Below are 18,169 nucleotides of genomic sequence, written 5' to 3'. Positions count from 1 at the left end.
TAGTGAAGAAAAATTCACTTACCCATCTACATCAGTTAGTCATTTCCTCATTTTTTAAAAATTTATCACAGAACTCACAGAAAATTTTATATACCAGAGAAATTACTGAGAGCTGAATGTAGAGAGCTGGAAAAAGAATTAGACCTTTTCCCTTATCTACAACTTACTCTGAAAGGGAAAAATCTAATATGCAGTATTAATTATACAAAAGTTCACAGTGTTCTCATGAACAGGCTGCCCAGAGAGGTTGTGGAGTTTCCATCCTTGGAGATACTCAAAAGCCCTCTGGACAGGATCCTGGGCAACATGCTGTAGGTGACCCTGGGAGGGTCAGGCAGGGAGGCTGGACTGGACAATCTGCAGAGGTCCCTTCCAACCTTACCAATTATGTGATTCTGTGAAGTTTGGTGGCAAGGATGATATTTAAGCAACTAAAGTATCTAACTTTTTTCTTGCAAAGGGAAGAATGTCCAGTGCTGGAATCACTGCTGTTAAATAGGAGTTAGACAAGTTAAACCACTGCTTTTGCACAAGAGTGGAGTGGTCAGGGAAAGTAGGAAGGCTGAAAGTAAAAGTAGGAAGTGAAAGAACTACATGAATCAACTCACATCCATCAGGTCTTTGTTTTTTTCATCTTCTCATCCCTAATTAGGATCTTCAGTTTGGCTTTTTATCATACTAATACAACTTACCATGACAGTTCTCATGACTGCCTGTGGAGTGTTTTATTGGTAACATGAGATTTGCATGTAAGAGGTCGTGGTGTTCTTGTGGAAAGAGAAATGTGAAATGAGAGTCATGATCACTTCACTAACAAGTAACTCACATGTTTTATAAGATGAATACTATATAGCACATAAACATAGTATAACTACTGTGTGGTTAATGGGCAAAGTAAACTTTCATTTTTTAAACACCATTATTTAATATTTGTGAAACCAGGTGTCACCACCTTCCTTTAGGCACTGAAATACAACCTCATATTTATGAATTTAATTGAATAAGAAAACTACTGCTTAATCCTCAGGTTGGATATTAATATCCATTTTTATCAATACAAATGCAGGTCAATTGTTCAGAAAATTTCAATTTTTCAGGAGGCAATGCTGCCTCCTTTTTTTGTGTGGTAACCACATCACCAGGGAAAGAGCTAGAACTTTTCACCTGTGGTGCATAAGTACTTGAAATATGTTTTTTTAAAAAAACCTAAATGCACAGAATCTATATACTGCCTATTTTCTAATTTCATGCTGGTCTTGCAGGAAGACAAACCAGTTCTTATCTCAGCAAGACACTCTGTGACCGGTTATGCTTCATCGATGCAGTGGGCCATTAACAGCACGAAATTCTAAAAGGCACAGGATTTCAAAAACACTCAAGCATTTAGGTGCTTTTTTAAAAAAGTACATCTTTCAACAAAATGCACCTCTTCAGGGAAAAGATCTGAATGAGACTTTTGTAGCTAAATCAGTCTGCTTAGAAAATATCAGATGTTGCTTGCCCACTACCCACAGCAGAAACTATTGTGGTCTCGGATTAAAAGTCTGTTTGCTCTAAGTGTCAAAATTTGTTCTCCAGTTGTACAAGAGGAGAAAGAATCTGGAGTAAATTATTTTAACCTGGTTGAAAATCAGGATACTCTAACTGCTCCTCATTCTCAGCTACTGCCTGATTTAAGGGGGCAGATTATCTTGGTCACATGGACATGTGAGTGTCACTCTTCCTAGCACGGATAGAAGTTGCATGACAAGCAGCCAGCCTTTGAGATGACAGTTCTACCCCATTGGGTGTGCAGCTTTTACATATGTTTGCAAGCTGATTTTGACCTGCTGCCATGCAGAAGGAATTGCCCTGAAAAGCCAGTATTCACAGTATGTAGTCAGTCTCCAGAAATTATGAGCACAAACAAAATACATATATATATATATATAAAATTGCATACATGAAATGATGTCTAAGAATTATTCAAAGAGAATGATGTAAGTATTTCAAAGAATCCTCCATGAGAAGTTTTTTTTTTTTTTTAAATAACACTAGCATACTAGGAAAACTAATAAACCTCATGGATAAACAACATAACGTTTTTTCCATAATTACTCATTTAACTATGCGGGGATTCTCAAGGATCTCAGTGCTACTTCCCACATTACTTTAAACAAAATTCCCACTTTGACTAGATAAATCTCAGCTCTAACAGTATCTCACTGCAAAGCTAATTCTTTATTTTATTTCTTAAATGTGTGTTTTTGCATTCTAGTACCAAAAGTGCTGATTTCGTTAGACCAGCAAGATTAAGTCAGAATGATTGTGGTCTAACAACCTACAGGAAACAAGATCAAGGTTTCTGCTCCACTTCCTGGATCATTCTGGCAGTTTACTTTTTTTAGGCTAAGCTTTCAACCTCAAAAATGATCATTTTGTTTAGGGCGCTTCCATTGTTCTTCATTTAATGGTTGCCCCTGTGAAGATAATTATCTATTCTTCATTGTTTGTCTTAGCTCAAGTATAAACTTTGAAGTTGTATACACTAAATATAGTATTCAAGCTTCTACATAAAGGTCTATAAGGCCTTATAGACTAATATATTCATCTTGCAAGTCCAGTTTCTATCCATCTGCCAATTTTAAACAAAACTGAAAAGCACTGGTGTAACTGTAAATTGGCGCAGATTCTCTTGGGTTTCAATATGTCCTTTCACAGGTCACCACTAGTAACAATTACAGAGACTAAGGATTGGATAGCTTTTTTATACAATTATGAAATGTATGAATTAGGTTCAGATTTCAGTTATGGTATCATAAATCCTAACTGATTCCTTTGGAGTTACAACAGAAAACTGATTTAAGGAGGATTAGCCCACTTGCTATTATAGAGCTATATCATCAAACTAATCTTTTTATAATGAAGAAATATAAAACTCTCATAGCTAATTACATCAGAGAAGGCCAAACTAAAACTTGCATCCAAATTCCCTTTAGACTTTGGAGAAATATCAGCTAAGGTCAGAATATCATTCTGAGCTATTCCACTAATACTGAGTAAGGCTAGGGCTTGAATTCCCTTACTAATAGGACTTTGGAAGGTCTGTCTTCAAAGTGAAATAAAAAAAACATGATGTCAGCCTTCAAATTTTGATGAAAACATTTCTAACCTCACCATGGACTCAGTTCCACCTTTCTTCTGGTGTGATGAGGCCTCACTAACTTTTCTCCCACAATTTTATTTTGCTATTGTTAGGGAGATTAAACAGCAAGAGGAAGAACCTGAAGTAGATGTGTGGGAGCTCCTGAAGAATGCTAACCCCAGTGAATATGAGAAGATTGCCTTTCAGTATGGTATCACTGACCTGAGGGGCATGTTGAAGCGTCTGAAGCGCATGCGCAGGGAAGTGAAGAAGAGCGCAGGTATGGATAAGGCAGTTCTATAAGCTAAGCTAAGTTCTTGCATTCCATGATCAAATATGAGCATCCACTTTAAAAGCCCAAATGTACTGCATTTCCGTGTAGAGGGGGGGGAAGCTTGCCCTGGCTTGCTCACTACCTCTGCAAAGAAACTGCAGGGAGCTAATCAGAAGAAGGCTTGGTCCACTGCAGTTGGTGTAGACACCCCATCCCGTTCAGCACCTAGCAAAATGTTGCTCTCCCCTGGCCAAACGATAGTTTTTGCTAGAACAAAGTCCCCCAGATATGTGGGAAAGTTTTGCCTGATTAAACAATACAGGAATTAGACTTTGCATTATCAGGAATATCTTCTGCTTTAAAAGGGAATCATTCCAAACATCCTTTGTTCTTCACTGTTTCATTCTGCACTTAATTTTGACATTGACATTGAACTCCCAGCTGGATTAAAAACCCTCCCCGTTGTGTGGGATCAGCACATTCAGGGCTGTCCCTCCCTGTCTACCTTACTGAATAATACAAATAGTGCAATATATGCTTAAATATAGATATGTGTTCATATACATGTGTGTGAATATATATGTATATATAAAATATATGTATATATTGTGTAATATGGATACATACACATGTACTTTTAAATACAACACATTGCACATAATAATATTCTGGCCTTTGCTTGTTCCTGGAGCGCATTTCAGAACAAGATGCAGTATACATCTGCTGCTCTGCCATTTTTCTGGAGGATTCCCTGTTGTGTGGGTGAAATCCCCCACCCTGCATGAAATGCAGAAGCCTCCCAAAGGAAGGGAAGCATGGCAAAATCTCTTCACGCCGTGCTGGTTTTTATCCCTCAAAGCAGTCACGGGGGGGACCAACAGCAAATGAGTGAACTTACAGCAGCCTTCAAGCTGCTCTGACTTCTGCCAGGGACTGGGCCAACACTTGGCTTGTGCCAAAAAGCAATGAATATGAAGACAGTGCAAAACTATTTTTGCTCAATGTTTTTGTTTCTGCACTGATTTTGATGTGGCCAGACCAGATATGCCAGATCAGTATCTTGATATATGTATTTCAGGTTGACTTACATTCTTTAAACTAAAATAAACTGTTGTACTTCAGTCTTTTTAGGCAATTTAAGCTGATTTATAGCCAGCTTGACATTCAAAGAGCCATATTTTTTCCTTTATTTTTAAAATACTTTGTTTTCTAACATTCTAGTGTACAAACTCATGGAGAATGATATAGAAAAGGTCAGTCCACCATTTCTGTTTTCCCTCTCCTCAAAGGAGAATAAGGAAACATCCAGTATAAAATAAAAATAACTAATTTAGAATTATGAAATGGAAATATCCTTGCATCTTTTTAAACATTTAAATTAACTTAGAGATTTCTCATCCAAAACATGTTGTTGAGACACAGTCTGCTAAAGAGAGATGCTGAGAGTTCATCTAGAAAATAAGAACATAGCTTCTCTCAGCAAGTACGAAAGTTAGCATAAAATAGCCTGTAGTAATCCAGCTGCCTGATCTACCCTCCCTCCTCCTCCATCACCAGAGGTGTGATACCACGAGTTAATTTTTATGGATATCTTTTTGCATTTGCTGTTATATTTGATTCTGGCCACTGTTGGGAGAGGGAAGGAGGAGCAAAGCCAATGGGCTTGGGCTGAGCCACTGTGGTGGTTTCTCTGTGTGAGGGAGAAGATGGGGAAACTCCTTGTTGCCCCCGAGAGGCTGGTGCAGGAGGAGTTGGGGAAGCTGGTGTGGAAATTGCACAGTTGGCAGGAAAAACTGCTCTCTGTGTGGATGCATCACATGGATGCGCTTGGATCTTGCAAAAGGAGAAGCTCTCAGCCCCTTGGACTGTTCTGGTCCCTCACCCCTGGTCCCCACTGAGTAGGATGGAGCTGCCAATCATATCAGGATTTTTCAATAGACAAGGTTTTCTATATAGGAGGGTCTCTAGATGGTGGGGGAAATGTCGGTTGTACTGGCTGGCTGGGAGTAGGGTGTTTTCCCCCTCACACCACCTTTTATAGTCAATTGAAATCTGTTACTTTGCAGACAGATACATAATAAATCTGCTCTAATTCAGTAGCTCTACTCCTGTTGCATCAATATAGCGAGTACTTTGCAATCAGATATATGCATGATGTAAATCTTATCAGAGTCTGCTTACTTAGCTGTGGGAAATCTTCTTGCAGCACTGTTTATTTTTGAGCCCATGGATGTCTCTTCCTTTGGGTCTGACTGCTGTGGCTGCCAATAATTAAAAAGCCAATGTTAACATATTTTGAAATATTAGAGTTGCATTTGCCTTATCCTGCCCTGTGGTGTACTTTTGCACTTCAGAGTCTTTTTGAAAAGCCCTATTAGGAGCCATCCACTGACAACTTTTGCCTGATTTCAAATATTTTTGCAAATACTTTACAGCTGTTACATTTATCATAAGTGGAATTGTAATTTGCACCTTGCAGCCGACAGAAAGAATCAAGAAAGCTAATTCAGCTTTTAGCCACAGCAGTGTATTTATTCGGATAGCAGGAAACTCAATAGGTGTTTTAGCTTAAAATTCCCAGGTAACTTACACTTCATAACAGATTCATTGTAAATGATTCCATAGCACCAACTATATACAGTTTAACTCTGACTTAGTACTTCTCAGCAAGCTCTTAAAGGTATGTCTACCCAACACTGTCCAGAATATGTTCACCTTGCAAAGTCATAAAGAGATACAAGCTTGAGCTTGGTCTGGATAATCAGATCAGCATAGCTCAGCTCTTTGGCTAATACTGTTTCTGGAACATAAACTGATTCGTTTGGACTAGTGTAAGGATGTAGAGGGATGCATAATGTATGTATGTTCTGACAGCTTTCATGAGATTTATGCAATGTCCTTTCAGTATTCATATTCTCAGTTGCTCCTCATCTTCTGTTATAATAACACTTTGCTTCTGCAACAGCTTTTTCCAAAGGTCTTGATCCTGCATATCAGGTGGATAAAGGGGGTAAAGTAAGGTTCATGGTGGAGCTGGCAGATCCAACAGTGGAACTCAAGTGGTATAAAAATGGCCAAGAAATACGACCAAGTGCAAAGTAAGTGGTTTTACTGAATGTAAGTAATAAAACATATACATATGTCCTACCTTGGCAAGTGTGTTGAATAGGTCTATTTCTTTGTCCAGGTTTACATTGATTTTATTTCTAACATTTGATTACCCTGAAACAGTACGCAACTGATGCCGTATCAGTTTTTTTGCTCATGATCTATATAGTTTCACAGAAAAGTCCCTGTACTCTGGGTTAATGTAGATTGTCTCTCAAGAAAAGAAAATTAAACATCCCCAACAAAACATGGAGCCATGTTTTACCTCGTAGTTTTTTTAAAAATTGGGAAGCATCGTGTGTAAATAAATCTCTTGTTCTCATTCTTGCGGCAGCAGATCAGAATCTTTCTACAGTAATTGTGTGCTAAGAGGAGAGATGTTTTTCATCATGCACTTGCCAACCTGACTCATAAACCACCTGTAAAATTATCTCTAAGGAGCACTGCCGGTGAATTAGATGACCTGTATTAGGGAGGAAAGAGGAGCAAGGTTTGTCTCACCTTCCGCTAACCAGTTAATACTCATGCTGAAGTCAGTGACCTGCATTAGCTCTGGTCATGCACGACTTTGGTCATGTACAACAGCTGTAGCTTACATACACCCAAACTTCTTCATCTTCCTACATAGGATCACCTGCATATTGGTTCACAGTCTGCCTTGTGCCTGGAACAAGTAAGTGGCCTTTCGGGTGCAGACACTTGAGTGCAGGTAGAGCAGTGCTGGAACTTGAGCCCTGTCCCTCAGGCGTCGTAACCAGCTCTCGTGACCTGATGCAGCAAATTTCACTCCATGGTTAGACACAGCTACGGCTAATAATGCACAGCTAGTCATAGCTTTACTGTTCCTCAAATGTTGCTGAACAGCACAAAATCATAACACCTTTCTCTTCCGGACTCTATGAAAAAAATAACTATTAGCAAAAGCCCTGTTACAGAGAAGAGCAAATTTCCTTTACTCTGTTGCTGCATAAGTCAGTGGTAAGGATTTGGAGTAGTATTTGTGACTGATAGAAAATACATAATAAACAGAATATCTTTTCCTTAGCCTCTTTATCTGTCACGAGCAGCTCAGAACCATTTCACAGGCAGATATATGGATATTTCTCCAGTAGAAGGACCGGGCTTGAATGCCCCAGTGCATTTCTTCCAGGCTGCTGAAGCAGCTGTCAGAGACTAATGAGCTTCGGTCATTACAAACCTGGAGCAGATCTAAACTGGTGACATAAAGGTGAAAGGCTCCATATCCTGTTACTGAAACCCCATATCCCATTACTGATCTCTTGTGCCATCTGGCCTACCAATAACAGTAACTTCTTAACCTTGGCTATTATTGTACTTTATAAAAATGCTAAGAGTGTTGGAATGAAGATGGTCTCTTGTTACTGGCTATTTTCATCTTTACTCATCTAGAGTTTCAAACACTGTATTATTTTGCCATCCTTCAGAGCATATTATTTTTTTTTTTTTTATTTTTTCGTATCATCCAGACTGGAATTTCTGAACAAGCCACCCTGTAGCTTTTTTTTAATTTTCTGGTTTCTTCTTTTCTTTTTTTCTTTTCTTTTTCTTTTTTTTTTCTTTTTTTTTTTTTTTGCTACAAAGTCTATAATATTTCTATTTCTTATCCTTTTTGTTGAATCCTGGAAATTGCTCCCAGAATAACTTTTCCAGTTCTATGTACAGACAGGATTTTCACCTGTAATAACCTCCAGTGCATTTTCTAGATAAAACCAAAGATGTCCAACAGTTTTGCTAGTCTTTGCTCTGTTCCTGTTTCAACAGATACATTTTTGAGCACAAAGGTAACCAGCGGATTTTATTCATCAATAACTGTACACTGACAGATGACGCTCGCTATTATGTAACAGCTGGTGATGAAAAATGCTCCACAGAACTGTTTGTGAGAGGTAATTGCATCTGCTTGCTCTTATTTCATAGTGTCACGTAGTATGAGTTGGAGTGGTTTCATTGACTGTAACAGGTATTAATAAGGAGGATCTGGCTCAGTATATATTTGTACTTGTACTAAGATCCCTTATGAACACTCTGTATGTATTTCTGTGATTCTTGACTATTTTTTCTTTGTCCCATGTTTAGCAATTTAGTGATAATTCTGAAATGAGGATATAGTTGATTTGTACTGTGCCTTGGGATCTGGTCTGTGGACCCCTTCATAGTTTCAAAGTCATTTTGGAGACTCGCTCATCATAGTATTGGTTTTTCCAGCACATGGGATACCTGATAACACTGTTTACTCTTGATCCAACTGACCTGTTTCAAGTACGCTCAGACCAGTCTTTCTGTTGTTACTTTTAACTCCATCTGTTCAAATTGAAGGGAAGACTCTATCAAAAGCCAGGGATGGGTAGCCAATTCTTTATTCTCTTTGCTCCCACAGTGCTGGCAGCCTTATTGATAACCTTAATGGTGTCACTCACACCTTCACCACAAACTTGAATTTAAAGGGACCTTTTCATTAGAGGTCCTTTAGAAAATGACTAGGCAATCTCTGTGCTCGAGAAAACAAAACTTACAGTGAAATAAAAAGACATCAGGTATTTTAGGAAGCTATTTACAATGATGAATACAATTGCATCTATGACGTGTAAGAGTTGTATGATCTCTTGCTACTAAATAAACTTTTTAATTACCATTTCCTACTGGCCCCTTAGCAGGCAACCTGCTCTCTGATTTCCAGTAGGAAAAACTGCACTGAAAATGACATTAGAATTTTGAAGTAGTATCAACTTCTACAGGACGCTTTTGAAAATCTCTTTCACTTAGCCTTCTCTCTCAAAGTATCAAACTGTAATTTTCTCTTGCCAAAGATCCTCCAATTTTGGTGACCAAAGGCCTTGAGGATACCAAAACCTATATCGGTGAACGAGTAGAACTGAGCTGTGAAGTGTCTGAGGATGATGCAAATGTGAAATGGTAAGCTACATTTTGAATAGATATTGTTCTCAACGAGAATAAAACCCCAAATAGTTCAACTGCAGGAAAAAATGCAGACATCTTTTTCTATACTAGTAAAGATGAAATTTATTCAGAAAATGGTATCTAAAAATGCAGCAACAGCAAAAATCTGCTTATACATTCATGGTTTAGTTCATTTTACCTTTTCTTTTGCCTTAAGTCTTAATAAAATCTTCTCTGGAAGCTTCAGTCCATAGGAGTGTTATCCACTCAGGATTTTTATTGAAAAAATAATCATTCTTTGTTTTCTGTTAGGTTTAAGAATGGTGTGGAAATCACCAATGAACCTAAATCTCGATATCGAATCAAGGTTGAGGGTAAAAAGCACACTTTGATCATAGAAGAAGCTGCAAAGAATGACAACGCAACTTACTCAGTAATGACAACTGGAGGCCAATCAGAGGCTAAGCTTTCTGTTGATTGTACGTATAATTCCTCTTCTTCTTGAATTTGTATGTCATAATCTACTAGTCTGTAAACATAACTAGCTTGCTTGCCTTTTTGGGGGGTTAAAGGCAGACTTATCTCCAATATAGATTTCTTTGTCGCAGAACTCCAGGATAAATGACTTTTCTTCAGGCACTGTTTGCATTAATAGACAATGATCTATTTGTTGAAAACTCTCTGTCACTGTTAAGACGGAAAACAAAGTTATCCGTCCAAAATTATGATGAGTCAATGAAGCAAACTTTTCAATTGAATTATCTGGTCTTCTTGAACACTTTTAGTTTTTCATAGAAAAGCAAAAACCAAGGATTTTTAGCCAAAATTAGAAAAAAAATGAGGGCAAAGAAAGAACATGCTATGGTTAGGCTCCAAGTACTGTTGAGAGGCACCAACTCCACCTGACCTGAACCCATAGGCACAAAATTATGACTATGTAGCTCCCTCATTATTATTTGTACAATATCTCTGTTAAAATGCCTGTGGTTTTTTAGCAAAATGTTTGCATCCTTATAATCTCCTGCCACTTCACATTTAGGCAGACTGGAATGTATTATAATATTCCCCTGTTCGTTTTGCAAGTACAGGTATGTATACTACTAGAATTGGCCTTGCCTGTATAGGGGAGCCAGATAGCTTCTGAGAACATGTTTAGCTACAGTAAATTTGTGTCTACATCGTGAATTTATTAGGTTTTTTTTAAATATTTCTGACGCTTTTGACTATTTTATACAAATTGGCATGCTAAGCCCAATTAATTCATTTGGTTATCAAGCTGGAAATGATTGTCCAAGGCTATTAGACTCCATCATCTTTCCTGACACAATTCAGGGTCCTCTGGGAATTTTCCACAGTCAGGGGTATTTACTGCATACATACACATGTACATACCATACATACTGGTACCATATATGTAGCCTGGACTCCACTGTAGAGTATCTGATCTTCCAGAAAGTAAAAGTGCCCCAGTTCTTAGACTTATTTTTTACAAAAGCTAGTAATATCCCTGGGTTATCCCTGGGTAACTCAATTATAGAGTGAGTTAAGGCATTTTAACAAATGTGAAAACAAGTAGTCTATGAAGTAATTTGACTACTCAGTAGGCCTTTGCTGAGTCTGGCAAAATAGGATCAGAACTGCAGTCCATTTTTCTGATGATCTATTTTGGTAAGTCAAGTCAACATTTCCTGTTAGTTTGGAGAACTCTGTGAACAGTTAGATCACTGTCAGATAACAGGAAAAGTGGGTAGGAACCCCTTCAAGCTCATCAGTCCTGGGACCCAGATCTTTCTCTCACTGTGCTTTGTGGGAATACAGACCCTCTACCTCAAGCACCTAAATGCAAGAGATGGAAAAGAATTCAGATACGCTTCTGGCCTTAGTTTTTCCACTGGCTATATCCATGGGGATTCCTCAGTCTGGGCATGGGTATTTCGGATCACCTTTTTAAGACAGTAAGCTATAGGGAAATTAAACATGAAAAGAGGTTTACTTACATGTACATATTATTGGTATTTGGACTTGGGAGTTTTATTTATTAATATATATGTTGGAGGCATTTTTCCAATTTGCAGACTACTGTGATTGCTGGTAGCAGCTCTGGGATAGAATCATACACTATTGTTTTATACTAGCATTAATATCTATGCTTCTGTTTTCCTAAGTGAGACCACTGAAGATATCACTTGCATTAGAAGACCAGACTGTGAGGCTTGGACAGGAAATTCACCTGAAGTGTGAGATATCTGAGAATGTGGAAGGGAAATGGTACAAAAACGGGCAACTGGTTGAAGCTAGTGACCGCGTAAAGATTTATCACAAAGGAAGGTAAGCATGTTCAGTATTGACTTAACTTTTAATGCAGTGACGTTGTAAAGAAGAGTCAGTGTGAGTTATTTCACTGAGATTTATTCAGTTCTCACACTTATTCTCTGTTCTTCAAACATTTTCATATTTATCATTAAAAAGGCCACATTTCCTTGCTCCCTTTCAGCTTGTGTCATTTGGCTGTAGGGGGTAACAATCAAATTTCTTTATTCATCTACATTCCAGATATTCACTTTTCTTGACAACACTGTTGCTGTTAGCATGGAACATTAGGTAGCAAGGCTAAAATCATTATTAGACAATATTAAAAATATATAGCTTAAAAATGTCTGTTTATCTGATAGTTTTTGTTCATATCAACCCAGACTTCATACCTCTACTCATGGAAACTATGTAGTGGTATCAGGTCCCTTTGCGCTTACAATCTGTCCTTTTCTGTGGAAGGTTTGTCAGTTTTAAAAATAAATAAATAAAAGGTCCTATCATAGAATCATAGAATCAGTAAGGTTGGAAGGGACCTCCGGAGATCATCCGGTCCAACCTCCCTGCTCAGCAGGGTCACATAGAGCATGTTAGACAGGGTTGCATCCAGGCGGGCCTTGAAGATCTCCAGAGAAGGAGACTCCGCAACCTCTGGGCAATCTGGTCCAGTGCTCCATCACTCTCACAGTGAAGAAATTCCCCCTCACATTCAGGCGGAACTTCCTGTGGTTCAGTATGTGCCCATTGCCTCTTGTCCTGTCACACGGGACAACTGAAAAGAGTTTGTCCCCGTCCCCTTGACACCCTCCCTTCGGGTACTTGTACACATTGATAAGATCCCCATTAGTCTTCTCTTCCCCAGGCTGAAGAGGTCCAGCTCTCGCAGCTGTTCCTCATAGGGCAGATGCTCCAACCCTCTGATCATTCTGGTAGCCCTACGCTGGACTCGATCTCCAGTAGCTCCATGTCTCTCTTGTACTGGGGAGCCCAGAACTGGATACAGTACTCAAGATGAGGCCTCCCCAGGGCTGAGTAGAGGGGCAGGATCACCTCCCTCAACCTGCTGGCAACAGTCTTCCTAATGCACCCCAGGAGACCATTGGTTTTCTTGACCACAAGGGCACATTGCTGGCTCATGGTCAACCTGTCATCCACCAGCACTCCCAGAGTGCAACTCTGCAGAGCTGCTCTCCAGCAGGTCAGCCCCCAGCTTCTACTGGTGCCTAGGGTTATTTTTCCCTGGGTACAGGACCCTGCACTTGCCCTTGTTGAACCTCATGAGGTTCCTCTCTGCCCAGCTCTCCAGCCTGTCTTTAAGTACAGCCTGTGCACTTCAGCATAGCACTGACAGCTCATAAAACTGGGTGCTGTGCTTGTGAAGATGCTTCTGAGCAGGCTATAAAGTGATCGTATTCACCCTATGACACTTCCTAAGTCCCAGTAATTGGGCACTCTGGGCACAAGAGCCAGCTGTACAATGTGGCCCCTTGCACCGTCATAAGGCAAAGCAACTCTCACATCCCTTGCAGGCCCACAGAGTGGTGTGAGGAGGGGGGAGCCTGAAAGAAGCTTAGCCTGAGAACAAAAACATCATTGTATTCCTGGAAGATTCAGTTAGGGAGCGACAACATCATACGCTTTATTCACCCCTTTCTTTATTCTGGCAAACAAACAGTAGATTGGATCCTGCAGTGAAGATGCAGTCAGCAGAGAAGGACAGACAAAAATTAGACCATTCTCACAAAGGTATCATCTAAAGATTTCTTCGTGGACAATCTAATTACTATCTAATGGCAGTAGCACAGCATTCATGTATCAAAGAGATTACAGTCCTGTATTATTTTCCATTTCAGTGTTCAAATATTAAAATGGGTTACGTAATTTGACAGTCTTTTCAATAATATAAGGTACAAACCTCAAGGTATTTAATCAGCTAAAATACACCTCTAAACAGACAGCAAAAGTTTTTTTTTTAAAAAATCAGCAATCTTACACACTAGTACAAATCTGGTGAACTTTTATCCTCAAAGATTTTTCCTTATAGCCTCAAGGTCTCATCTTTAAGTCTTCAAAGCATAATTGACATGGATTTCTTTCTCAATTTTTCACAGAATCCACAGATTTATTATAGCAAGCTCTGTTGTTGATGATGAGGGTGAATATATGTTTGTACCAGATGCCTATAATATTAATATTCCGTGCAAAGTACATGTTGTAGGTAAGTACACGCACAGCAAGTTATAACGTTTTCTTTCTCTGACCTGTGGAAAGTAGAAACAGTGTGAAATATCCTGGATTTCAATCCATCTCTTTCCTCAGAACGGGTCCCTGTCACAAAGGACAGATCTGCTTTCTTGGCAAAGTGCAAGCTGGTTGGAGAGCTTTGCTTGAGTTTAGGATCCGGTCACTATTTGCAAGCCTGTTCCTAAACCCCCAGGGAAGGTTTTGCAAGGATGAATTCTTAAACATAAACCAGTATTAAGAGTTTGCATAAAATAGCTGTTGCTCTCCTCTCTTCAGAAATAGTATTGTGTTCTTGAAGAGTTGGCTTGCAGATATTTCCCCCCAAAAAATAGTAAAAGAAGTCAGGTAACTACATACTGTCTTACACCCCAAATACCTTAGACAGTATCTAGATGGTTAAATGCTTCTGACCAACTTTTATTCAATCAGCGAAAGAGAAGGTTTGTTAATGAGCTCAATCATTCAAACAAAAATAAAACAAGTCAGTGACTTTTCACACAACAATAACCTATTGGCTAAATTCAAACTTTAAAAGCAGCCACTGAAATTTAGGACAGTGAAGTCTAAAGAAGAGCAATATAGATGACCTAAGGGTTAGGAGATACAGCCTGTAATTGAGGCTGAAAGACGTGGGATACCCATGTTAGAAATAAGATTGGCTAGGGTTGGGGAGAATGGAGAAGGGGAGCTGGAGTACTGGAGCATACTAGAGACATAATCTTCTAACGTGAAAAAAATTGTAAGAGGCTGGTCATCAGTTTTCTCCATATCCATGGAGTAAAAGACATGATCATTTAGTTTTCAGAGAAAAGATTTGGATTAAAAAAGGATAAATAGTGATACCTCCAGTTATCATAGAGTCCCTCCATAGGAAGCCACTTAGAAGAAATCTAAATACAATCTAAATGTAATTCTATCTCAGAGCAAAAAGATGGATTATTTTTGTTTTGTGGTCCTACCAGCCCAAAATTTATGCAGTTCTCTGATTCATTTTTCATCAAAAAAGTGTTTTCTTCAAAAAGCTTATCTTTGCAAATTTTCTTCCAAACAGAAGAACAGTTGACTAAAAATGCCCTGAAAATTCAAAACTTTGGAAAAGCTTGCTCCTCTACATATCGCAGATCTGCTCTCAGGTCACTGAACTTTCAGAGTGGCAGTCCTATGACAAATTTGATAATCTCTCCATTTTCAGATCCTCCTAGACTACACCTGGATGGTCTTGGGGAAGATAACACTGTGACAGTAGTGGCAGGAAGCAAACTGCGACTTGAGATCCCCATTACTGGCGAGCCAACGCCAAAAGTCATGTGGAGTAAAGGGGACAAGGTACATTGTTATCGTGTATATGTTTTGTTAGTTTGACAAGAGGCCTTTTCCTTCAAAAAAATAACCATTATCCTGCTGAAGCCATCAATTTTAATGGCAGCGTATAACAAGGAAATACATTTTATGTCAAAAGCTCCTCTCAGTTAAAAATGAAAGGTAAAATTGATATGTATCTTTTAGATCTTTTTGAGGAAAAGTGGAAATTCTGAAGGAAAAAATGGTCTGCTATAAATAAATTTTAAAGGAGAAAGATGTATGAGATGCAGAAAACACCTAATGAAAATCTACCAAATGGTTACTTATTGTGTACATACTGCACAGAAGGGCTCCTTGGTTTTGACAAAAAGCCACAGTATGGCCTAGTTTTGGAGAATGGCTGATAAATTCTGATGGAAGGTCATGGCTGGAACGAAACACAATAGGCCAGGTGTGCATCTTCTAGCATCGTAGTGCAAAGCTTCACACAGACCAATCTCTATCTGTGTAATAATATACTATTATTATATAATTATATAATAGATAATATAATAATACCAAAATCCCAAAACTTACCTTTTCAGTATGCTACGTGGAAATTGGAACACGCTGTTCTCGTTGGATTCATCACACCTATCTAGTCAAGCCTGTGACTAGTATTTTTCAAATATTAACAGTAGTATCAGCACTAGGGCTTGTCCAAATTAGGAATTATTCTAGGAGAGCTCTTACTCCAAAGTACATATGGTAATTTGAAATCAGTCAGGACAAGCTACTGAGCTTTACAATCACTCCAGCCTGCAAATGAATTGCATTTCAACCTGTAAGGCTCTTGGGAGAATCTAGGACTTCCAGAGAAAGCTGAGAAAACAGTATAGTCTTCATTGAATTAACAACAGATAGTGTTGATCAAAGCATGTTCTTGCTCACATGACAAGAAATGGTCACATAGTGTCTCTTGCTTTCAGATACAAGGGCAGAATCGAGTACTAAACCGTTATAGTACTTTATATACTTGTCCCTCAGTTCTTTTGTCATTTTTGTGATGATCAAGTGCTTGAAATTCTCAGCTTTCATGCAGTTTTCTTACAGTTGCTTTATTCATTTTTCAGAAGTGTCCTGTATTGCATTTAGATTTTAATTTTTGTCCATTTTGAGTCCCAAATCAGAAAAGATGACTTTTCCCTCTGATTACTTTGATTTCTAGTGGATCACAGACAGTGGAAGAATACGGGCAGAAACATATCCAGATAGCAGCTGTTTGGTCATTGATACAGCTGAGAGGGAGGATTCAGGCCCTTTCAGAATAACATTAAAGAATGAGGCTGGAGAGGACACAGCTCTAATCAACATCAAAGTGGTTGGTAAGTCATATGGGACAGTGCACCAAGGTGATGTCTTTTATCACAGCTCTTTTCAATGAATGCTCCTTGAAGAACACTGCTTTTTCTGCCCCCAAACTAGGGCCCAATTCTTCTTCCTACAGCTGAAGAGCCTCTTCTGTAGATGTTGTACTCCCTAGCTATCTAGCTGTTGTAGGTTCTCAGAAACCTTCCATTTCCCTGTTTTTCCTCATTTTCAGATGCAGAATTGAGGTGGAAGGATAGTAAGATCCAGAGCTACTAAAGGGCACCTAGGATGGGAATTAACTAGGAGTTAATTATTACCCTGCTGCCACCTCATGCTGCAGGGGCCAGGGTTTTGTAACTGCCTCAGGCTGATGCTGACATTCTCTGCTCTCCAGGTGGCTATGGGCCATGTATTAGCTCATGCCCTCAAGTGCCTCTCAAGTATCTTGACTGTGCTCAAGAGTTTGGCAGTTATCCCTTACTAACCTCCTGCCAGGATCTGCAAAGACCTTCTTTCTCTCTCTCCCTCTCTCTCCTCACAAGGAACTCCTAGATTACATCTGCCAAATCAGTATCCATATGAAATAACACAACAACTGCTTATTAAAAAAAAAAAAGAGAGAGAGAGGGAGGACTGCTGCTGACATTACCGCTGGGTAGTAGCTTGTTGGACTTAGTCTAGATGGGGAAATTGAAGTTCAATTTCTTTCTCAGCCTGAAGGACTATCTCCCACCCATTAAAGTGCCTTAAATATCAGGCTAAAAAGCTCTGCAGTCCTACCACTGAAACCAGCAGCTGTGCAAAGAATTTGAGACACACTGAGAGATACAGCACTGAGAGATACAGTGTGAGGCTAGGGAAAGCTCTCTGTCTTAGAGAATTAGTTACAATGAATTCAGTGTACAAGGAGGACTTCTCTGCATTATTAAGGTGCTTGTTCTAGAAAACAGTAATTTAGAACTTTGAAAAAGTCTATGACGTTTTGCTCTTGTTTGTCCATTGGCTAGTGCACATAGCTCGCTGTGTGCATAGCCTTTGTGTGACCCTTTCTAGGACATATCGTTTCCCTTACGCACTATAGAGAAAGCGTCAACTGTCACAGGGTTACAGGTTTTTGATGGGAATGATGTATCCATTAGTAAAATTATAGATATGACAACAGAAAACCTTTAAATGCCCATGGCTCTGTGCAAGACTGTACCCAAGTTACTCGCATAAAGCCACAGTAGAAGGACGAGCAAAGTATGTCCTCTCAAATCTTAAGGACACTAAGCTGCATGCTGGAACATCTTTCCTGCCTGTGAATTTGGTACAAAAAAGTTGAGTATGTTCACAGTAGCCATGTCTTTTACCTACTGATCTGAATATCGTAGCTTACATTTTAGGGATGAATTTTTCTTTCCCTGGTACTCTTTCTCATCTATGTACTTGGCCCCCATTCATTCATATTCACCATTTCTTGTCGTCCAAAGCTTACTTTTGTGCCTGCTCATACATTTTCTATTTCAATGTACCCTGCTGCACTTTAAAAATTATCC

General features: G+C 39.1%; 1 protein-coding gene across 1 annotated transcript in view; it reads left to right on the top strand.

Moving 5' to 3' along the window:
• Window positions 1-18,169, top strand: part of MYBPC1 (myosin binding protein C1) — a 51,075-nt gene that overhangs the window by 9,724 nt on the left and 23,182 nt on the right. Inside the window, exons 9-17 of the mRNA XM_062569690.1 lie at window positions 3,238-3,404; window positions 6,364-6,496; window positions 8,289-8,413; window positions 9,335-9,440; window positions 9,738-9,904; window positions 11,591-11,753; window positions 13,847-13,953; window positions 15,172-15,305; window positions 16,489-16,645. Of these exons, the coding sequence (XP_062425674.1) occupies window positions 3,238-3,404; window positions 6,364-6,496; window positions 8,289-8,413; window positions 9,335-9,440; window positions 9,738-9,904; window positions 11,591-11,753; window positions 13,847-13,953; window positions 15,172-15,305; window positions 16,489-16,645 (1,259 nt within the window). The remainder of the gene's footprint in view (window positions 1-3,237; window positions 3,405-6,363; window positions 6,497-8,288; window positions 8,414-9,334; window positions 9,441-9,737; window positions 9,905-11,590; window positions 11,754-13,846; window positions 13,954-15,171; window positions 15,306-16,488; window positions 16,646-18,169) is intronic.

This window comes from Rhea pennata, chromosome 1 (assembly GCF_028389875.1).
Source record: "Rhea pennata isolate bPtePen1 chromosome 1, bPtePen1.pri, whole genome shotgun sequence".
Classification (NCBI taxonomy): domain Eukaryota; kingdom Metazoa; phylum Chordata; class Aves; order Rheiformes; family Rheidae; genus Rhea; species Rhea pennata.
The sequence above is the reverse complement of the archived record's forward strand: the minus strand, read 5'-3'. Positions and strand labels throughout refer to the sequence as shown.